Here is a 24,157-nt window from a genome sequence, read left to right on the forward strand (position 1 = left end):
AATGTGTAAAAGTTCTTTATTTTTAGATCTAAAACTTTATTAAATTCAAATTAACATGAAACACCGGCAGACATTGTGGTGGTTCTTCATAACCTTCCATCACTGCCTTGTACTGTCTGTTCTCGAACTCTGCGACTAGCAGCTGCGAACGGTTCCAATTGAAAAAGGAGTGATTGTTTAAGGCTTCTCGATGCATTCGGTTTTTGCTTGCTCGTTACTTCCTTCTTGCTATCACCCCTGTTTTGATAAAATCAGAAGAGACCTAACACATGCTCAAATTCGAGAAAGGTTTCGCGTTAAAGTGTCGGACAGCAAATACCAATTGGCTCATAAAATTCACTCTGATGACAGTAGATGGTTGCACCATATTCATGGGTCGCAGCAGCATCAGTTTTACCCACCTAAAATTCTTATTTAAATCCAAACTTACGACTGTCTGTTACTGGACCCTTGTATGTTATATGTGCCCTACCTAGCGCCATGATTTAAAAAATGAAATATTTTCCTAACACCTAACTGAACATTTATATTGTTCGGTAGTGCTGTTTTATTTACTGTTTTAGTAGACTCACAAATGCAGTTGTTTGTTCATGTCCAACCATAAAATTTCACTTCCATAATATTCAAGCCAACTGTAACTTAGATTTGGTGATTTTTTAAGCCTATTTTGCAATTTACTTTCTCTGTCATAATCTCTGTGTTTTGCTTCCAGTTTTTAATTGCTGCCAAACAAGAAAGCAATGAATAAATGAAATATTCATAAATTTAACAAATTAATTTCAAGGCTGAACTTAAGCAAGTCTATATTTGTGAACGTTTTTAAGAACTTTTTTTTTGCTCTATATTTGCTCAAAAGTGCTTTGAATTCGAGCATACAAATCATCAATATTGAAAAAAGATTAGTAGTAAATATAAGCTATTCTCCCTCTGTGTGCAAGACATTTATATTAAAAAAGAAAAATCCTGGCAAAGAAGGGTAGGTAACAAGTAAATATTCTTTAAATTTCAAATATTTGGAGCTCAAATAAATTTCAAAACCTAAAAACTTCCTCTCAATTTTTAATTTTAATTTTGTTGACTTCTCTAGGATTAACATAAAGATATTAAGATCAAATTTCATTTTAGAGTATTGCAATCAAGAAATTATATACTTATTTTATTTCATACTTTTTAGTGTGATCCAAACTTAAAGAAATAGTTTTTAGAATTAAAAAACATTTTTTACATTTTTCCTTGTGTCATAAGTTTAACTACAACTGCAAGCACACTGTACAGTCGTCAAGACAAAACTTGCCAAGATGAATTCAGAAATGTCCAAAATGTATTTTGTGGTTGCGCTTTTTCATGTGTATATCAATTCATTTGTTTATGTAAAAAAATCATACAAAAAGTAGTTGAAATTGATTCTGAAATATGTGGAGGATTTTGAAAAAAATACAAATTTTAGTTTGCTTCTTGTAAGAAAGTAAAAAGTGATTAATTTGTATAGAGAAGTAATAGTTATGATGTTAATGTTCTATGATATTGTCCTTCTTTTTTTGTGTGTGTGGGGGGGGGGGGGGGGTCAATGCTTAAGTTATGGATACTTCAGATTTAAAACTATTTCATTGTTTATTTAGGTTGCAAGGTCACACACAGCAGTTTATGAGGCATTCTACCAACAGGTATGATTATTCATTTGTTTTAATTCCTCCTGTATACACTTTCTATTCAGTTTGATTTCTTAAGTCAGGCTCAACATTTGAGCGATGAGGGTCAGTTAAAGGAGTGAGAACCAAAGGGATGTAAGTGCCAAAATTAAGAATTTGGAGATAATCAGTACCAGGGTCGGATTTGGAAGTGTGGAGGCCCTGGGGCAACGAAGGAGTGGAGACCCCTAGTCAGGGTTCGAAAAGATCATCATATTTTCGAGAATGTCCGATACTTTGATATATATCTGAATATTTTGATATGTATGTATATATCCGATATTTTCGATCAGCACTTTAATAATAAATACATCCTGAAGTTACTGCTATTTATTTTTTTATTATTATAATTTATAGGGGAGAAGAAACGCAAAATTTGCTGACCCGTCAAAGTTAGCATATTTTGTAAAAATTTTACTGTGGGTGCCCCTTTGTTGTGTAGGCCCTGGGGCAGTAGCACCGCCTGCCCTCCCCTAAATCCGGCCCTGATCAGTACAATTAGTTGAAGAAACTCTCCTCTGTTTTGGGGCAAGAGAAGATACCAAAGCTTGACCATGAAAAGATGGCAGATGACCTTAAAGCAAAAAGATCATTTGTATTTTTTTTTTTTTTTTTTTTTTTTTTTTTTTTTTAAGGATCAGCAAGAATATGCCTATTACTACTTGGCACTTTCTTGCTGATTTCTGCTGTTACAAATGAAACAAATGATGTTTCCGCTTCAAGGTCAGCCGCCATCTCTGTGTGGTCAAGCTTTAGTAGCTCTGATAGATGCTGCTGTACAGCATGATTTAGAAACTAAAATCAATAAAAGCCCATCTAGGGTCTGAATTTTTAACACATTTTACTTACTAATTTTTCACTCCTTACAAACATGTTGAATTCTGTCTGCAATATGTCTCTTTAAGTTTGTTATTTCTTTTTATTGTGTTTTAAATATTTTGAATCTCTAGTTCAAAAGTGGGCTATTTATATATGTATCTATACAGTTATTTATATACTATGTATATTTTTAATTGTATTAAATGTTTTATTTTCTAGGTTGATCCAGCAGAAACAGACTGCATTTCAGCCACTGAAGCTGCTGCATTTTTAAAACGTTCAGGTCTTCCAGATGCTATATTGAGCAAAGTAAAGTTTTCCCTACAATATAATCTATTTCTTTTTAAAACCTAGAATGATTTTCAAATTAATTCATTAATTGTGTTCTTTTTTAAACTTAAAATGATTTTCAAATTAATTCATTAATTGTGTTCTTTTTTAAACTTAAAATGATTTTCAAATTAATTCATTAATTATGTTCTTTTTTAAACCTAAAATGATTTTCAGTTTAATTTAATAATTGTGCTTATTCATTTTGAAAAATGCATATGTTTGTACTAGAAAATAATTTTAATTCTCAAAATCGCAGAGTCTATTGTTCTGAAAACTTTGTTAAATCTGAGTGTTTGATATTATTTTACTTTTTATTATGCCTTCTGTCTGTTCAAACGTATAAAAATTCTTTTCTGTTTGTCTGAAGTTTTGAAAAAGGAAAAAAGGAAAGTGGTTTAGCTTTAAAGATGGGATAGATATTAACTTGTGTTTATTTTTAAAAACAGTTAACTTGTGTTCTTTTGAAAACATTAATGAAATTTGATTCATCTAAGGACTTCTGTTATTCTATTTTCATATTTGTTATTCTATAACTTTTCTGAAATTGAAAGTGCTTTTCAAAGAAGTAGCTATTAAATCTAATTCCGAAGATTAGTTTCACATCAACATATTGCTGCTCAAGCACAAAAATGGTATCTGCCCTTTTTATCAAAATTAAGTTATTGTCACCATATGGTTCTTTATAACATATTTTACTTGTGTGCAATATTTAATAGTCATTAGCAAATTTGAAATATGTTTTTAAAAACATGAAAAATTGGAATCTGAATAAAATATATGGAGGCATAAAACTTTTAAAAGCAGTTTCTGATTTCGAGCTCAGTAGCAGATACAACTCATAGAAACCAGCATCTGTGCTTAGCATGGCAGAGCTGAGGTTGTAACCCTGGTAGCAGTGCAACGCTGGGACGTGCATGGCAGATTCTAGAGAAAATCTGCAGACTATATCTTTCTTGGGAGAGAAAAACATCAAATTTTAAATGAAAAAATAAATAAGTCTCAGGTTATCAATATTTGTACAGTATTTTCTGGAATGAAATCCATTGGTAGCATGTACTTGTATTAGCATTTTATTTTTAAGCATTTCTTGGTGCAGACTTAGATTTTGCAATAAATCTATACTAATATTATAAAGACAGGGCGTATTTTTGTGTGTTTATATGTTCGAAATAATCTTCGGAACCACTGCACCTATTTGAAAAATTCCTTCACTATATGAAAGGTGCTTTTTTACTAAGTGACATAGGCTATAATTTGGAAAAATCCGATAAGTAATTATTTTTTTATTCAAATTTAGATTCAAATTTCACGTAAATTGCCTATTATTGGCTATTAAAGGGGTGAAAAATTACTCGCACATATTAATATTATATATCGTTAAAAAGGGTAGAATTTTCTGCGTTCTAAACAATTTATTTCAATGTTTTAACTTAATTACAGCGGGAGTAATTTGCGTTTTTACCTCGAACTTTTTTAGGCTTAGCTGAAATTTAGGCACTACTTTCTTCATTAAATCTATCAATAAAAAGTGAAGGAATTGTCCCACAGTTTTCTTTTTGACAGCATTGGAAAAAGCGAGATTTTTTACTCCAGATCTCTCTTGACCCTTGGTCGAAAAAATTAGCTTCTATCTTCAAAGGAAAAAAAGTTACAAGCGTTTTTAAATCAATTTCATCAATTTTTTGCATAATTAATCAATTGGGGGGGAAAAGCGTGATTAATAATGCTAACAGAAATTCAAATATTCAAAACACATTTTGAACACAATTTGGACTATTTCGAAGAAAGTGCCAAACATTTTATTTTCCTTCTTTTAAAAATAGTTTATTTTCTATAAAATGTTGTAAACTGTTTAAAAAAAATCTTGTATGCGCTGAACCTGCTGTATCCGCCACATCCGCAATTTATAAACATTTTTTTCTCGTAAGTGCCACGCCGTCAAATGCGGTAAACATTTTGGAATCCTTGTGTGCATTGGGCTATTAAGGGACCTAAGGAGGCAGATGGGGAACTTGCTCCAAGTGGCATCTCTCTTCTTCCTAAATATCACTCTTGCTACTAAATTTGTTGCACTTGTTTTTGTCCACTCCCTCAGCAGAGCATTTCCAAGAAGCAGCGAATTGCTAGTTTTCCCTTTGTTCTCAGAAATTTGGGTATCCCATTAATTTCTTGACTTGACAGACTAAGAAGAGAAAAGTCCCACCAATGTATGATCTGCAGTGGAGATATAATACCCAAAATTATGTGAGCTTAAGAATGCAAAGATATCGGCTAAAAGAAGGTTAGTTTTAAAATTTTGAAATTTAACGTAGGTCTTTGCATACATAGGCTCATATAATCGGAATGAAAATTAGTTCCTTGTAACCTCAAAGCATATACCTGCAATTATTTGCAATTTTGTGCTTTATATATATATATATATATATATATATATATATATATATATATATATATATATATATATATATATATATATATATATATAATTTTTTTTTTTTTTTTTTTTGCCATATTCCACTAAACATAATTTGTATTTCAGCAATATTGAAATTTAAAATATTTGAAATATACTGATTTTTGAAACGTGTTAAATAGTTTAAACAGTACTATTTTAAAATTTTGTGCAGATATGGGATATGTCAGATCCTCAAGGCAAAGGTTTCCTTGACAAACAAGGTTTTTTTGTGGCACTGAAATTGATTGCTCTGCAACAACATGGGAAAGACTTGACCTTAGCAAATATGAGTCTTGATGTATCCCCGCCAGTGATGGTATGAAACATATTTTTTTAATTAGTAAATAAATTAATTGAAAAATGATAATTGCATTAGTTATATTAATAGTTTTTTGAAGTTTTGTATGGTAAATATTATTTTCTAAGTATCCATTAACTTAGTTGGATGAATGGCACTTTTCTTGTCTCATAAAAAATTAGAATGTAAAAATATCTTTTTGTTTAAATTGTCCTACCACTTAAGCTATAAAAAGAAATGTATTGCTAAGAAAAAAAAATTAATAGTCGATGAACAAAACCAAAAGTTTTTATGATCTTTATTGAATTTTCTTGGAATTTTCTTGGATGTAGATTGAAATTGTTTTATGGCCCATTGGATTTTAATAGTAAAAGAATGTTTGCTATGTAATTAAATGTATGACTTACGTTATATCAATATTCTGTAACTAATAACAATTTAATTTAATGTCAGAGGGTAGTACCAATTTCAAGAGCCTGAAAAGGTAAAAAAACAAGAAGTTCTGTCTAGAACTAAACAAGCCTACTTTCCTGTATACCAATATCGACTTTCTAGTATCTGATCAGTATTCTCAAAATTAGCTAAAATCGTAAATTATTTCAAACATATTTTTAGAATATTTTAAGCTGATTTCGAGAAATAAAGTTTGCCTCGCTCATCTAAAAAATTAGATACGTAAAAAGTAAATAAAAGAACAAATAAAATAGCAGCACCTTTTAAACAAAGCAGCTAAATACATTTTTTTCATCAAAAAAATCTTCAACTGCTTTCAAAAAGGAAAAAAAAGAATTCAAATTAAAAGCTCATTAAAATGATCATATCGAAAAAAAAGTTGTTTGTTTTTCCCCTGTTGCCAAAAAAATTTTTAAGAATGAATTAATGTACTTTCAAAAATAAATAAAAGCAATAAAATGTCAACTTAAAGAAATAATTTTCATTGTCGAAAAAAAATAGTCTTCGCATATTTTTATGTAGAAACATAAAGGACTCTGAATTTCTCCGCCAAAAACTGAATACATAAATTAAAACTTTAGCTTGAAAATAGGATCAAAACATATTTAAAACAATTATTTCACAGTAAAAACCATGGCTGTGGAGTCAGAGTTTATCTGATTTTAGAACAAAAGTGTTAGATTCAAGAGCCGAAAGTTTTAAATTCAAAGATTCGGAGTTGGAATCGGTCATTTCCCCAAAAAGTCCGCAAGTCTGCCAATATTTGCAGAGATGGAGTAGGACTTATTATTTGATACAGAAGTCGGAGTCAGAGTCGAATATCCAAGCGTCGGAGTCAGCCATTTTTCCTCCGTGCATAAATTTTTTCCAAAGCTATGAAGTCAGATTCAAAATCGGGAAGTCGGAGTCCGAGTAATTTTCGGGTACAGGAGTCGGAGTCGGGAGTGCCAAAATTGTAGGAGTCGGGAGTAGGTCGTCAAGAGCTATTTCAAACAAAGTTTGTTTGAAGTAAATCCATCTTTAAGTTTGGAATCTATATTGACTTTCAGTTTCCTCGTAGGTGCTAATGTTAAGAGATTTGAACTGTTCAAAATTGAACGAAAACTTGTTCAAATCAAAAAGATATTTTCGATACATGCTTTTCATCAAAAGCTTTTCTCTACAAAGTTTGTTTGGAGCCACTTTGCCTCTCAGTTCAAGACAGTTCTTTTTGATTTGAATTTCCTCGTAGGCGCTAATGTTAAGTTTTTTTTAACTGTTCAAAATTGAACAAAAAATTGTTCAAATCAAAAAATGAATTATGGGAATGAAATGTCCTCGTCGAGATCTTTCTAAGAAAAAAAGATTTTTCGAATCGGACTATTCATTCAAAAGTTATTGGGGGGGGGGACATAGACCGACAGACATTTTCCCCCATCTCTATACCCTACTTTCCAATTTTTAATTTTTCAATATTTATCTTAACCATTTTATTTATTTTTGACTTTTTTTTTTTTGTTTTTTTGGGATATTTTTAAGATGCATTAAGATTTCTTTCATGCTTTTTTCTTCTTTCTCTGACTTTTACTGGGAAAGTAGGCTAAAAAAAAGGGCAAATAAAAAATATCCTTCATGAAGATAGGAAAAATAAAGTTTTTATTTCATTTTAAAAATGGGGGGAGGACTTTTTTTTTTTTTTTTTTTTTGAATGGCAAGAACAATAAATATTTTCTTGTAAAGGTTTCTTATAAGGAGTCTCATTTTGCAGCACGCGTAAGCATTTTATAAATGTAGATGTATGCTTGGTTCTAGGATAAAGATATTTTGTGATATAATATATATATTTTGTAATATAATATTTTTAAAAACTTTTTTTTTACAGCAACCACAAACAATTAGTGGCAGAAATTCTCCTGCTGTTGACTGGAACATTAAGGTACATATACGCAATTACACATAGGTTTATAAATAGGTATATATGATAACTTTTTTTTAATGTATTTTTAAATTATGTAATTGTTCTTAATACTAGGCATCTGAAAGAAAAAAGTATGAGGAAATGTTCTATTCTATGGGACCTATTGCTGGCAAACTTCCTGGAGATAAAGTCAAGCCGGTACGAAAAAAAAACTTTTTTAGCCTTGCATATATTTTTTGTATACATAATTTGATAGCTGGTTACATTCTAATTTGCATAAACTTTCAGGTTATGTTAAACTCAAAGCTTCCAATGGATATTTTAGGAAAAGTGAGTTTTCCTACTTTTTATTTTTACATGAAAATGACAAGTTTTCTTTTTACTTCACATTATGTTTTTAGCAGAGTTTGTAGCTGTCCTGATATTTATAATTTTCCTGATAAAAATATTTTGTCCTGATTTTTAGTGTTTTGTCCTGATATTCCTGATTTTAGAAAAATAATAAAAATACCTAATTCAATGGATTTTTTTCATGCAGTAGTGACAAATACAGAAAATTTGTGAGCTTGTTTTATCTAAATAACTTTTAAAAAAATATTTAAATTTAATATTTAAAAATATTTGTTTTCCGGTTTTAACCATAATTTCATTCATTTTCTATCTATCAGATTTGGGATCTTAGTGATACAGATCAAGATGGATTCCTAAGCAAAGAAGAGTTTATATTAGTAAGTCAATACAATTTTGTCGAAGTTTTTTTCCCTTAACATATTTTTTTTAAATCTCATTCCAGTATCCTCCATTAGACATAAATTTATTTATTATGAAAGAATTGGAATTTTCACAAGCAAGGTCTGAAATTCAACTCTAAAAATATTTTAATTGTTTGCATATAAAATATCACATCTATCACAGATTCTCTGTTTTTTTCTTTGTACATTCATGATGCATACCTGCCAACTCTACTGGATTTTCCGGGAAAAGTGACCATCACATATTTTGCGCAATGTTTTGTAATGACTTCAGCATTGCCCATACTGGTAAGGTCAAGCAACTTGCATATGATTGTACTTTAAGGGATAATTAAAAAAAAATCCCTAAATCCCCTCAATAACATGGGAAAAAGTGATATTGCGCCACGTTGAAAAAATCTACTGGATTTTTTTCTTTGAATGTTGGCAGGTATGATGATGTTTAAAAATTAGTAGTATTGAGAATTGTATGTAAATTTTAATATGTAAATTTCATTTGCAAAGTGGGAAAGATGGCAAATAGTTGAAAATATCAAAAGATGCTAGAGGATTATGAAGAATGTGTTAGCAAAATTCTTTTTCTCAAATTTCCTAACGTTTAATGTGCATGTGGTAATCTTGAAAGAAAACTGTTTAAAATCTCATGGTTTGTTTGAACACTATACAATACTAAAATAAACGTAACTATTTACAAGATAGCTAAAATAGGCAGAATCGCCTAAGACAAAAAGAAAAAACAAGCTTTCTTATCAACCTCACAACCACCCACTCGCACATTCCTCCAAAATGCACGTCTTACACACGACGACTCGACATGTGCTGATCGCTGATTAGCGATACTGTCAATTGTGTCATCCCGCGCCCAGCCGATGTGCAAAGAATGAATTTGCATTGGAATCGATCATCTTTGTCGATTGCCAACATCGGCTCCCTTCCTGTGCAAATCACTTTTCAAACATACCATCAATTTCACAACAAAAACATCAATTGCAAATGTGACTAACATTTCAAAAAACACAACAATGCATAAATGTCATAAGTACTAAATCAAAAAATTGAAATTTGAAGAAAATCTAAAAAGAAAAAGTTCGATATAACTAAAGTTCAAAAAAATGTTCACTTTGAAATAGTGATGTAAAATACCCGGGTATTTATTTTTAGGGGTAAATACCCAGGGTATGTACCTGGGTAAATACCCAAAATGGGTATTTACCCGGATATTTATTTCAAAAATTTATATTCAACTAAAATATTTTTCTGTATGTATTCCACTATGTATATATACAGAGTGTTTTGTTTTAACCTTCAAGACCTCTATTTTTGCAACCGTTAGTCCTAGATGCATACTTACAATTGCAAAAATGTTCAAAACCAGATGCAGACTTAAGATATTGAAAATTTGAAGTAAAAATAAAAATGAGTAAAAAAAATACAAATTTTAACTTTTTACACGGGCCCCAGATCCTCTGACTTATTTATATTTAGGGAAATAATCTCCACTGAAAAACAATTACAAAACAAGTTTGACATTAGTACGACCAATATTCACTGAGATATGAAACGCAGCGTTTTGTAACTTGCACCATTTTACTCGCCGTCAGTAACATCTTTTGGGGGAAATATAGCAGTTAATGAGTGTTTATATAAAATTATATGTGTGCAGAGTGATTTTTCAAATTGTTCAAGGTTTTGCAGCATGTTTTGCGTATCACGGCATAACATTTGCATGAATTTTTGAGTAGAAATGAAAAATGTAATACCTTGTGTTTTTTACTTTGCCAACCTGTCATTATTCTGAAAGGGTAATAAGTTCTAATCTCATCTTCTGCATGGTCCCTTAAAACTTTCAAATGGAATATCTCCTTGAGTTTTCATTGCACAAATGTCAAGTTTTTTTGTGTCAGTAAGTTTTAAATTCAGATCATTTCTCTAAATATAAGTTAGGGGACCTAGAGCTGTATAAAAAGTTAAATTTTGTAGTTTTTGACTCATTTTTATTTTTGCTTCAAACTTCCAATATCTTTACTCTGCATCTGAATATTTTTGCAAATGGAAGTAAGCATCTAGGACTAACGGTTGCAAAAATAAAGGTCTTGCAGGTTAAAACGAAACACCTTGTATAACCAACTATATACAAAACAATAAATTTTTCCCTAAAATTTGTATATTGATCACATAGTTAAAGAATTATTGTATGAAACAACTGTGCAATCTAATATGATATTCACATTAAATGTGTTGTATATGCCTAATCAATGTTGATAGCCAAATTTCACATATAAAAAGCAATTCTACAAAAAGTAAAAAGCTTAACTGGTTACAAGAAAAAAAAAAAGCAAACATCTTCTTCAATTATGGCATTGAAAAGAAAGATCTTTTGGTTCGTGATATGTTTCTTTCATAATTTCATTAAGTCTTTCGATAAAAAATATTATAAACTGTGTAATACATATGTATGTATCAGTTTTACCAATTGTTTCATATTTAGATTTAAAAAAAAAATTCTCATTCACTTTTTGCATTTTTTTGTAAAATACCCAGTTTTTGGGTAAATACCCAAAAAATATTTACCTACCCACTGGGTATTTACCCAATCCACATCACTATTTTGAAATCAAGTCAAAAGGTTCGATTTCAATGCATCTTAAAATCACTACACAGCACTTCGCTGATTTAAACTTAAAAGTCTGTAAAATTTATTCCTTCCAAACGAAAACACATTCAAACAAATACTTGATCACAAAATTTCTTGAACTCCAACTTAGTGCGTGGCTTCGTAAACAAAGCTGCAACATTTTCTTTCCCAGAAACAAATTTTAAACTAAAAATTTCATCATCTACTAAATTGCGAATAAAATGATACCTAACGTCTGTATGTTTCCTTTGCACATTTTCTACACTTGATTTCGTGAAATCAATTGCCAATTTGTTGTCGCAAAATAAAGTGCAATCTCCAAGATTGAAGTTCAAATTTTTATCTGCTAGTACATTCTTCAGCCACACAGACCATTGGTGCCCATATGCAAGCTTTTAAGGGGGGGGGGGGTGTTCAGATATTTTCCCCATGGTTTAGCTGGATATTTCCCCATAGAAACTGATTTCAGTACAGACTAGGGTTATTAAAGTTTGACATTTTAAATGAATTATTCACATCAATGACTGGAGAAGAAATGTTTTACATTTTTTCAAAGAAAAAAGTACTAAAAGCAAGGAAGTTTCAATTTCTAAGGGAGGCCTGAGCCCCCCACTTGCCCCTCTATATGGACGCCCTTTACACAGACTCTTTTGTAGCGTCAGCTAGTGGGATATATTCGGATTCCATCTAGGACAGACTCACAGATTTTTGCTTCTTTGTTTTCCACATGATAGGAACTTCGTCATTCCTCTCAACGAAACTCTGTCATCCCTACTTGCAGCGTAGTCGGCATCTGAAAATCTTTTCATTTCGATGTTTCACACTTTGGACAAGTTTAGCTTATATTCTTTGGTAGACGTAACGTAACCTAGAAGCTTAAGTAGTATTTCCCAGTGTTTAATTCCGGGATTTTCCTGCACTTGCGATAAAATATTTACCGCCTAGGTTATATCAGGGAAAGCCCAGTTTGCTAAAAATGCTAAACTCCCGAGCAAACTTTAATAGGGAATTCATTTCATTTCTTCTATTTCACATTTTGAGCTTGGGCAATCTAATTTTAAAATGACAGTTCTTTTTACAATGGGTAAAGAAGTTATTGAAATTTTATAGTCTTTAAACGTTTCATAAATTTCTTCCATAAAACTTTGTTTGTGTAAACACAGCTTTATATCATCTTGAAAAAATTCAATTTCTAACACTTTTCTTGTTGCTCCAAGTGTTTTCAGATCAAAAATTTTTCTCAGGTTTTTTATAACCTCATCCATATATTGATTTTCTTTTCCGAATATTACGATGTCATCTACGTATAGTAATAGGATGGTATTTCGTCCTTTAAAAACACAATTACACCATTCTACTTTAATGAAATTAATATTTTGTAATGCTTTCTCTATTTCTATATACCAGTTTCTTCCGCTTTAATCCTTAGATTGACTTTTTCAAAAGACAAACTTTACTTTTATCTTTACAAAAACATAAGAGTTGGAGCATGTAAATATCTTCTTTTAGTTGGGCATATAAATAAATGTTTTTGATGTCTACTTGACATATTTTCCAACTGTAAAAAACAAACCACAATGCAAAAGAATAGTCTAATAATTATGAAATTGACTTCTGGGCAAAAAATAGCTTCACAATCTTCTCTTCTCTGTTGACAACCTAAAATTGCGGACCTAGATTTGAATCTTGAAATTTGATTATTTACACCCCTTTTTACACTGTATACCCATCTATTTCCTACTACAGTTTTGTTCGGTGGTCTAACAACTAACTGGAACTTTTCTTTTTTTAATTGTATTTAACTCATTGTTCATAGATTCGATCCAATCCTGATCATTTTCCCATTCTATAGCGTCTTTGAAACTTGTCAGAATTTTCACCTCAACAATATTTGCCTCATTTTTTTCAGTTTTGCTTTCCGTATCATTTGCAAATTTCTGTGTCCTGAGCAGTGTTTATGCTGGGTTCAAAAGTTCTTTAGCATAAAAGCTAAAATTGAGGGGAAAATGTTAGCAAAATGCTAAAATGTTACACATTCTCATATATTTATATATGCCTCAGTGTGTTTCATCTCCAGTTCAAAATAAAATTCATGTTTCATCTGTGACATCTTTGAAGAAATAAGTACAACAGCTATTTTTTTAAAACATAAAATTAAAAAAAGAAAACACGATTGGGGTTTAGAATGTTGCAGTCCCCTCCTCCTAATAAAGCAGTCATTAAGGGGAAATAATGCTGGATAAAACTAATAGTTATTGAACTTAATTGTAGTTTTAACATCTTAGCTAAGATTTAAAAAAGATTAAGTTGATTATCGCCATGCACGCTTCCTCTCTAGGATCATACATTTCTTCTTTTTTCAAAACATTAATTTTTTATTTGAGCAAAAAAGCGAAAATGCATTGCTTTATTTTTGCAATTCAGATAGTGTTTTCGCATTATGCGAAAAATGCGACCGTAGCGGAAACCCTGGTCCTGAGAAAACATTCTTTCCGCTAAAATCAAGCAGCTGTTTTTCGAATTTTAAATTTTTACTTTCGCAATATTTTCTATGTCATTACATGATCTAAATCTTTGTTTTATTCCTTCTAAGTAATAATAAATGTCAATTTGCATTTGGTCTGGTCTTTGCACTGCATTTCTAACCCAATTCATTTGATGCAATCTTTGCAAATTCAAATGATCCCTTTCCTTCTTTGGTAATTTTCTCAGTTGATTCTTCACTAGAAGTTTGACCTTCGTCTTGGTTTTTTGTGCTTTTTTCCTCATCTAATTCATAATAGAATTCCCAGTATCAAGTTCGTTTTTTTTAGGTTTTTCTATCTGGTCCAGGGCTTGTTTCACTGCATTCTTATTTTCATTGAACTTTACAAGTTTCAATTACTTTTTGCTTGTTAATTAACTAAATACTATATCACCTGGTATTTATCGCATATCCGATAATTATTCCCTCAATTGCATTCATTTCAAATTTATTTCTCTATTGTTTTAGAGCATTAACAAAAGCTTTACTTCCAAATGCTTTTAGGAGTACTACTGAGGGTTTTCTTCTAAAAAACATTTCAAAAGGGGTTTTGTTTGTTTTATGGCAAATTCGATTCCAGGTAAAAGTAATGTTCCTCCCTACCATTCATTGTTCATTTTCGCATCTTTTATCATCGCTTTTATCCCGTCTAAAGCTGTCTTGTTGGTATGTTCAAAAATTCCATTTTTTTCTGGTGTGCAAACATTTGTTCTTTGGGCTTGAATACCATAAGAATTTAAATACCATTTAAACTCTTCATTGCCAAATTCCCCCTCGTTGTCTGTACAAATGCTAACTAGTTTGTTTCCCGTTATTCTTTCCATTTTGTTATGATAATGGATGAATTTACTTAAAACTTCGTCTTTTTGTTTTAAAATGTAAACAGCCACTAAACAACTAAAATCATCAATTATCGAAAGAAAATATCTACTGCCACTTTTCGATGGTGTTGGTAGAGGACCACAAACGTCCATAAAAACTCAAAATATTAGAAATTTTTATTAATTTTTTTCTTGACTTTCCGGTGCTAGGGAAATGGTATTAAGTATACTTCCTCATTTTTATGTGAAAGGGGGTTCTCCATACCTTGAGTCAACACTAAAAAAAATGCTTCATCCAAAACTTTCGTTTATTCTAACAAACGTTGTGACAAAATGTAAACAAACTTCGAGGTTTGCAGTTCAACTCATAGTGAAAAGAAAGTTTTCAGCAAAGAAACGATTTCAACGGATTTAACTGTTGCCAAAAACTTTTCTGGAGTTTTTTTTAAAGAATTTCATCGAACATCCTAAATGACGATATACAAATTGAATGGAACGTCAGTGAAAATGTATTTAAGCGGTGGACATCCCTTCATCGATCTCTTTCTCTCTGGCTTCCTCCACGATGATGCCTCCAGTATAGTTTCTGAAGTGGGCTGGCTGCCCAGGTTTTTGATGATCATTTGGCTGATGCTGGATTGACCACTTGATCTGTTTGCTGAAGGCGTAAGTTAGGCCGGCCGGCCTTCTGTAATCTATTCCTGATTTGTGTCATAAATTACCCAGGTCAAGATAGCTCAAGACTACAGGACTATTTATCAAGATGGATTTTTATGGAGCACCAGTGGTATAACTGTTTTTCGAATTAGGTTCGAATTTTCTGCAATAGACCAATTGCTGGATTTAGGATTTCACACGAATATTCTATACTAATTTTACTTAGAAGCTTTTGAAATGTTTGTTAACATGTTGTATTTTTACTGAACTAATAAATGTTAATGATTTACTTAAATATACTTCCTAATTTGACTGAACAAAGACACATTTGTGAGGTTCACTAAACACCTTTAATAGTTCCTCCTAACAAAAACTAACTGTCAGAATTTGCGATCGTAATATTTGATTTAAAAGAAATATGAATTGACTTAGCTAGAATACAAACTTCATATTTTTCATCTGGTTTTTCTATTTTTGGAAGACTATTCACACTTTGATTTCTACTAGTATCTCGGATGTAATCATAACTTATATGACAAAACCTCGCATGCCAAAGGTTAGAGAGTTGCGTTTGTTTAACTACCAGCATTTACGTTGAATCCGTGTTTATTTTTTACAACTTGCATTTGTTTAACAGTACCGGCATTTACGTTAAATCCGCATTCTGCTTGTTTATTTTCTGCAGTATCGTATTCAAACGGTTCTACATGGTATAAACCTTCTTCTCTACGTGCGTAAAATAGCTTTCGCCAATCATTAGAGAACATGCAAATTTTTCCTTTACTCCCAACAAAATGTGTGCCTGCTGCTTCTAAATGTGCACCAGAGATTAAATTTCTTCTCATGTTTTGATTGTATAATATGTTTGTTAACTCTATCCAATTAACTTTCCCATTCATATTTACTGCAAATCTTAGTTTCTCTTCCCAAAACTTTGCTATTTGCATTTCCCACTGCTAAAGCTATTTTTACATCAAAAATTTCTTCGAAATATTTCATTACATTCTTATTATTACAAAAATGCATTGTTGCTGCACAATCAAAAATTCAATGAAACTGATTTCTATTACAAACTTTAGCAGCTCTTGATTCAGGGGCCAATATGTAACTCTCAACTAACATCCAATATTTATCATTAAAGTTCGAAAATTATTACAATTTATGTTATTACTTTTACATTGCTCGATCAAATGTCCGTATTGAGGACATCTATGAACCGGTCCTATTAACTTTCTATCTTTCGTATTTTTAACAAATTTAGCATTTCCTTTGTTTTCGTTTACTTTTCCTGTCTTCTTGCTTCTATTAGTTATACCGAAAGCAATCACCTCGGGTTTTTCATTGTCAGTTTTTACCTGTTTCAATCTACCTTCTTTCATCAGCTCCTCAGCAATCTTGTCTATGTCAAAATCTTCATCATTCCAATGGTAAATTAGTTGGATTATACCAGTATATTCCAGCGGTAGATGCCCATTAACTTGAAAACATTGAAAAAGTGAATCTAAACTATGGCTCGCTTCATTCAATTTCTTCACTGCTAATTTAACTCTAGCTATGAAAAGACCCATTTCTTCGTTGTCTTAATAACAGATGTTAAAGGACATCTGCAGTGTCCTGAATGAACGGTCTGAATTCAGGCTTTATAGCGTAATAAAGTGTGGTGTAAGCTCGATCTTGCAAAAGGAGAGATTCCCTACGCTCACGACTAGTGGCAAAAATTGTGTAAAATATAATGTAAAATTTTTGTTTTCTTTCTTTTTTCCCCCTTCTGGTGGCAAAATGATATAGATGACTTTTACTCTTTTGGTACTAAAGCTCTTTATACTAAAAAACCCCCAAAAAGTGTTAAAATTATGATAGCTAAATACTTCTGTGTTTAATATGATGCTTATGTGCAGTACATTCGTACTTTTTAACTGTATTGAATCATGTCCAAACTTTTACTTACCATATATACTCGCATATAAGTTGATCTTGCACATAAGTCGACCCCCCTACTTTTATGGAAAAAATTGGGAAAAAATCTAAAACCCCGGCGTATTAGTCCACTCCTTACTTTTGGAAAAAAGGGGAGTGTTTTGCCGCTAATTTTGAATTTAAACATTATAAAAAGGAGGAAAATGAAATGTAATGAACATTTTTGTGTTAAAAAATTCCGTTTTTTTTCTTTTGCACCAAAAGGGTTCACTTTTGTGATCGCAATTTTTGTAAAGGGTTCGATTTCGCTGTTATTTTTTTACTGGTTCTTTTATTTTGATTTTATATCAATAAAATTTTATACTGTAGCTATATTATATTATTTTTTTAAAAATGAGCAATAATTCGAGACTATCTTGAAAATTTCCGAATGCTGCGATCCCCGCACTTTTCGCGTGGTGGGCGGTTTACTGTAATTATTTATTCTTTATTTCACAGTCAGACCATGTAAACTCATAGCAGAATGTTTAAGTATTTACTTCTTTAGCATCTACTTAAAGGGGATTGACTAAAATCTGGAAAATGTTCATGTTTTCAAGTGTTTTTTTCTAAGGAAAAATCGGGGAAAATTTTCGAAAATTCTGCACTACGTTTAAGTTGCCCCCCTAACTTTAAACGCCATTTTTTTAATAAATTTCTTGACTTATGCTCAAGTATATATGGTATGTTTCATTTATTTAATTAAAGCTTTGTTATTACATGATTATGTAGAGTCTTATATTTAAGGATGTTAATTTTTAATATTTTGTAATCTGCTGTATTTTCTGCTGTATTTTAGGCAATGCATCTAATCTATAAAGCACTTGAAAATATTCCTGTTCCATCTGTTTTACCACCTGAATTGCTGACGATACTGAAAAGGAAGCATAGTATATCAGGGATGGTTCAGGTACTACCAGATGTTTTGCCTCAGGGAATTGAAAATGCAATGTCAACTCGTATAAGAAGATCCAGTACTCCATCCTCTGATGTAAGAATTACATTTTTTGACACATGTTTTCAAATATAGTTAGTTTTATGCTTAAGCTAGATTGGTTCCATTAGATATTGTCCATAGGTGGCTAGTGTGACAAATAACTGATTTTTAACTGTAGCACTATTAATGTTCATGCGACTTTCAATTAGATTAGTTAAAAATTAAGAATGTGTCTTATATACGGTATCTACAAAATGAAACAATGTCTTTGCATACACTTTAAATAAATGATGAACTAATTGTTCAATTTTAGTAAAACTAATATATTTCAAACATAGTGTTTCAAAATGGAAGTATGAATATAATATAGAAATGTTTCTTGTTAAGGTCCTAACAAAAAGATTCTGGTTATCTTGTTCAAAACTGATATTAAATTATGAAAACCAACTTTGAAAACCACAGCAAATTACAAAATGTGTCAAATACATGTGCTATGTGCTACAGCTTGGAAAAAACTTCTTTTCCAATGAAAAAGAATATATATACATAAATCAGGGATGTATACAAGAGGTGGGTTTTTAGGGTTCAAACCCCCTCCGAAAATTTTCAATACCATTCCTAAAAAGGTTTTTTATCTTAATTTTATTTCTGAAAAAATTATTATTTTAATTATTGCTTTATTTTTCACTTTCATTTGAAAAATGAAACTTTGAGAAATTGTAAACACTCAGTGAGTGCTGTATCAACAGTATTTATTTTTTTCTTACAAAACACTACATCATTTTCCTTCAAAATTTGAACCATGCGCTAACAAAAACATCAATATTCTTAAATTTGATATTTAATTTTAAAGAACCAAACTCTTTATTTCCATGTAGGGGAAAAGGGGGCACATGTGATCATGATATGTTTTACTAGAATAATGTCTAACAAAAAATCTCAAATAATTCTCAAGTAATAGCAGTACCAGCCTTACTATATAACCAAACTTTCAGAGCAAGGAGCCTGTTTATTTTCCTGTGGTGACAGCTTCTTTGTTTTAGCAGATGCTGATGTACTTGTGTCATTGTCTTCTTCGTGTAAAAACATATTTTAAACTAACTAATAAGCTAAATTTAATTATTTCAAACCATTATAAGAACATTCACGTACATTTATGCCAATGTTTAAATTTTGTAATTAAAAATTCTTTATTTTTGAAAATTAGTTCTAAGGTAGATGCTGGGGCACTTGTGAACACAATATGTAGGGGCACATGTAAACAGCTCACCACCAATATCCTCCCCCAAACATAAATATTAGTGTAGGCTTATTATAAGTCTTAAAAGAGATGTAGTGATTTATAATTATTATTTTGATGCAATTAGTTTGTAAATTTATTGTTAATTATTATTACATAATTACTAATTATTTATTTTATTATTTTTATTTTTTAAATTCGTTAATTTGGGGTAATACGGTAACTTTTCACTTGTAAGCGTACAATGCATTTGGAATTCTGATTCTGAATGCAATTAGTAATCTTTGAAATGTAGAAAATATTGTGTATGTGAGCAGGGCTTAATTTTTTACAAAAGAAGTGTAGTAATCCTATTGTCTTTGGAAGTTATCTCAATGTGTAAATTGCCTGAATTCTGCTGATTATGCAAAAATTCACATAACACTAAAAAGTAGTGCGCGAGCTTTAGCTCCCTTGCAAATTAAGCCCTGTATGCTATTTAACTTAACATCAACACATATGGTTGATTTTAGATTTAATGTCAAAAAAAAAAAAAAAAAAAAAATTTGAATTTTGACCTCTTGAATTCAAATTATGTTTTTCGCAATCACGAGTGTGTGTGTATGTAGGCATGTGTGTTTATGTGTGGGGGGGGGGGGACGTGTGTTTGTGTGTAGGGGGTATGTGCATTAGGGTGTCCCAAGATATAATGGCGAAAAAAAAATTTGTGAAATCAAATACGCATACCCTCCAAATTTTTTCCATTTCACCTTAGAAACATGAGAAAAAAGTTTCATTGCAATAAAATAACGGGAACCCGTGCCGACTTGAGGTCAAAGTTGGACCTGAAATCCTGTACGGCGACCACAGTGGAAAGATTGCAAACTGTATAATTCCTTACTACACATGGCATCATAGACTACAAGAAACATTACTGCACATATTTTTAATTCAATGTTTGCTTTTTGCAGTCAGGATAGAGCTTCCACTGCTCTTGAACGCAACATAACACAGATTTTTTTTGTTCCTCATCAGCTGTTAGCAAACCATGAAAGTCTTGCATCATTTTTACCGCTCTTTCAGCTGCATCGTTTACTGCTTTAAGCATTGAGACAGTCTTTTTCACATCAAGGAATGAAATATTATTGACCATACCATAAACGCTGGATGAATTTTTGTAGAGCAGCTTTTGAGATAGTTGGGTCTACATTTTCGTACACTTTTATCAAAAAGCACAGATCTTTGTTGGGTGCTTTGACTGCCAAAATGCATTGAAGCCATGGTTTCACGTATATTGTCGCTACAAACAAGCAGACATCATACAATGCTTCATTTTCCTTCGTATCTAATTTTAGTTGTGAACTAAATAGTAATAGTTTATGGAGTAAATCGCTCGAGTTATCCATCGAGCTTCGAGCATGGCTCCCGGTGGTTTTATTTTAAATTCATTTTCTGTATCTCCACCTAAAAATATGATAGGTAGTTCTATCAACTCTTGATAGTCATTCCTGACCGTAATATTAGTAAGTTCAGCACAGTAAAAGTCAAGTAAAATTTTCAAGTTAGGGTACAGTTCGGAACAACTCCGCAGCTCCTCTTTAGCACTGTATTTTAGTGGGATAGATCAGTTCATATATCAGTTCAAGAATAGCCCAAGAACCACTTAAAGGAGCTGTAGTATCACAACAGGGAGTTTTATCTTTGTCTTCGAGATTCCAAGCTAAAACTGCCTTTCAAACAGCCTTTGTTTGTTCTTTTAATGTGGAATTATCCAGTTTAGACTCAGCAATGAATTGTTCGTCACATCCATATAAAAAAACTATATATAAGTGATATTCTTTTGATTTTTGAGCACTCAAAGCAAGCAACAGTTTCATATCCCAGGGTAAATTCACTACAGATGGTACCTCGTACTGAAAACCAATTTTTATTCTTTCCTCGTGCTCCTTCCACTTTTCAGTTCGAATTCTTTGAATTGAAGATTTACTTATGGGAAATTCATCAATGTTACACCCAAGTGCATCAATAGTAGCTTCAAGAATAAATTTAATCTAGTATACTTGGACACCTGTCCAATGCAGCAACTGACTTTGGAGTAATAAAATCGCTCTTCATTGCATATTTACTTGTTCCAGGTTCTGATAATACTTGTTCCAGGTTCTGGAATACTTGTTCCAGGTTCTGGAATGCTTGTTCCAGGTTCTGATATACTTGTTCCAGGTTCTGATATACTTGTTCCAGGTTCTGATATACTTGTTCCAGGTTCTAATATACTTGTTCCAGGTTCTGATAAACTTGTTCTAGGTACTGATTTATATGTTTCAGGGAAATTTTCTGAATTAATATTTTCACTAGAGGTCGAAGAGGAATCTTCTTGTACAGGTTCATACAAATTCCGAAGATGTTGAAGCGGAATCGTATTTAATGCGCCTGTTTTCTTCTTGGACAGCTCAAAGTCGAGCCCTTTCCTCTTTGTCGGCCAGTTTTTTATCCACTCCACCTAAAGTGACCACGTCGGTCGGGCTCTCTTTAAAGTTGCAAGAAAATCCCAACTGTTATACGACTCTTATTAAAAATATCTCTTTTTTCAAACTTTGCAATTCCACTGCCATGATTCGTTCCCTATGGAAGGACTATACTGCGCTCGCTGACCAGAATGTATTCGTACTGACATGTTTGACGGTTTGAAAATTGCCACAGATAGCCCCCCCCCTCCCCCCGAACATATGTTTTCTGCTTTCATTTGTTTTCTGTGCGCTATTTACAGCTGTTTTGAGCTTCTCAAAGTATCGCATCGCCAGCGTTCGCTTGCTTATGAATACACGTGGTATTTACACGTTTAGGCCTTTAGGCGCAAGTCGGCACGGGTTACCGTGCTTCAAATTGCATGAAACTTTTTTTTACAACGGTTTTGATATAAAAGGAAAAAAATAAGAGGGTATGTGTTTAAAAAAAACGACTTTCATTTTTTTGGGACACCCTAATGTGCATGTGTGTTCGTATCTGTGCAGGTACGAGTGTTTGTGTGTGGTGGGGAATGTGTATGTGTGTGTATGCATATGTGTTTGTGTCTGTGTGCAAGCATGAGTGTGATGAGTAGTTGTGTGTGTATGTGTAGGTGTCTGTATGTATGCGTGTGTGTTTGTGTGTGTGTACGTGCCTGTATGTATGCGTGTAAGTGTAGGATATTGACGCAACCTGGAGATGGTTTTTGCAATAGGAGCAGCATCGTGAGGAGCCGGTCGGTCGACTGTAATGTGACAGAAAATGCTGGCGGGAAAATAAAATGATAGCACATCAAAACAGTCGCGTGAGAACAATAATCAATCGTGATTGCTCAAAAAAAAAATGAAGTGTAAATGTCTAAATTTTGGGATTTTTTAAAAATCTTTTATTTTATTTTCTTTTAACTTCTAAATTTTCAAAATATTGTAAATTCAAAAAAAAAAAAAGGCGTTTTCATAAAATATTGCTGTTTGATAATTATTAAAGCTTTTGTTTACTCCCCCCCTCCTTTTTTTAAACTAATTTTAGCTGTTCTATTTTAGATTATAGGAAGAGGTCCTACTTGGATTGTAAATGCAGTTGACAAATCAAAATATGATGAAATGTTTCATGTCTTAGATACAGATAAAGATAGCTTTGTTACTGGTGCTGATATCAAAGACACACTTTTGAAATCTGGTCTTTCACAGCAAGTGCTTGCTCATATTTGGTACAAATTAATTATTTTACTTATCTTAACATAAAACTCGATCTACTTTTTTATTTTATTTTATTTATTTATTTTTCAAGAAGAGTCTATTGATAATGGAACCTATCCTATCAAATATCCTGTTTTGTGAAAAAAGGAAGAAAAGTTTGTGGAAATCTGTTATTAGATTGTAGAAAAACTTATTCTCTTGTCTATTAACACGAGATTCATTCACAAGTTTTTGAAATGTAATATTCATTTGGTGAAGTTGCCCATGTTTATTAGAAAATTACCATAAAAGTTCACAAAAAATAATTCAGTAATCAGAATAAATGAAATAAATCTAAATAATTAAATAATTTTTATAGAATAGCAATTCAAGAGAAATTTTTGTACAAATTGGACAAAAGAGTGGTTGTTAACCCGTTCGGGACGAATGACTCATCTTTACGTCAGTGCTAGGTGGTTCTTCAGAGACAAAAAACGCATCGGTGTGTTATAGTAAGTAGTACACAGCCGGCCTAACGATTCTTATCTGCATTTTGGATTTGGAAGGAAATGTTTACTATTAGATGGCGTTATTTATCCATGTTCCCATGTTCCGTTCAAATGATGCTCTCCTGCATTAATATTTCTCTCTCTGATGTCAGAATGGGGTCTGTCAAGTGTCTGTGATTTATTGGATTTCGTGAAAGAAAATATAAACATGTGCTTCCAAGTGAGAAGGGAAACGTATACTCATTTTAAAGTGGTTCGGTTCCATTTATAATGGGATTGGGGAGGAGATTTTCTAGCAAGGGGTTTTACTTTTATGTTCATTTGGTAGCCATGGTGAACATGTTATCTTTCTGAGGAGGAAATATCTTAATTTATGACTGATCCATCTATGGATTTTTTTGGGTCACATTGAAACAACTATAAATTATTTTTGTTGGAGTTCTTCATACAGTAGTTACTTTCGAAAATCATACGCTGAAAAAGAAGGCAAAGAACTTAGACGGAGATATGTAATTTGCTCA

At 31.8% G+C, this 24,157-nt stretch overlaps 1 protein-coding gene across 1 annotated transcript in view; it reads left to right on the forward strand.

Annotated features, from left to right (window-relative positions):
• The window catches only part of LOC129234306 (epidermal growth factor receptor substrate 15-like 1), a 63,388-nt gene that overhangs the window by 4,998 nt on the left and 34,233 nt on the right, over window positions 1–24,157 (forward strand). Inside the window, exons 2-10 of the mRNA XM_054868301.1 lie at window positions 1,620–1,664; window positions 2,727–2,816; window positions 5,468–5,611; window positions 7,908–7,961; window positions 8,058–8,141; window positions 8,232–8,273; window positions 8,612–8,671; window positions 18,088–18,279; window positions 22,993–23,159. Of these exons, the coding sequence (XP_054724276.1) occupies window positions 1,620–1,664; window positions 2,727–2,816; window positions 5,468–5,611; window positions 7,908–7,961; window positions 8,058–8,141; window positions 8,232–8,273; window positions 8,612–8,671; window positions 18,088–18,279; window positions 22,993–23,159 (878 nt within the window). The remainder of the gene's footprint in view (window positions 1–1,619; window positions 1,665–2,726; window positions 2,817–5,467; window positions 5,612–7,907; window positions 7,962–8,057; window positions 8,142–8,231; window positions 8,274–8,611; window positions 8,672–18,087; window positions 18,280–22,992; window positions 23,160–24,157) is intronic.

The sequence above is a fragment of the Uloborus diversus genome, chromosome 1, assembly GCF_026930045.1.
Source record: "Uloborus diversus isolate 005 chromosome 1, Udiv.v.3.1, whole genome shotgun sequence".
Taxonomy (NCBI): Eukaryota; Metazoa; Arthropoda; class Arachnida; order Araneae; family Uloboridae; genus Uloborus; species Uloborus diversus.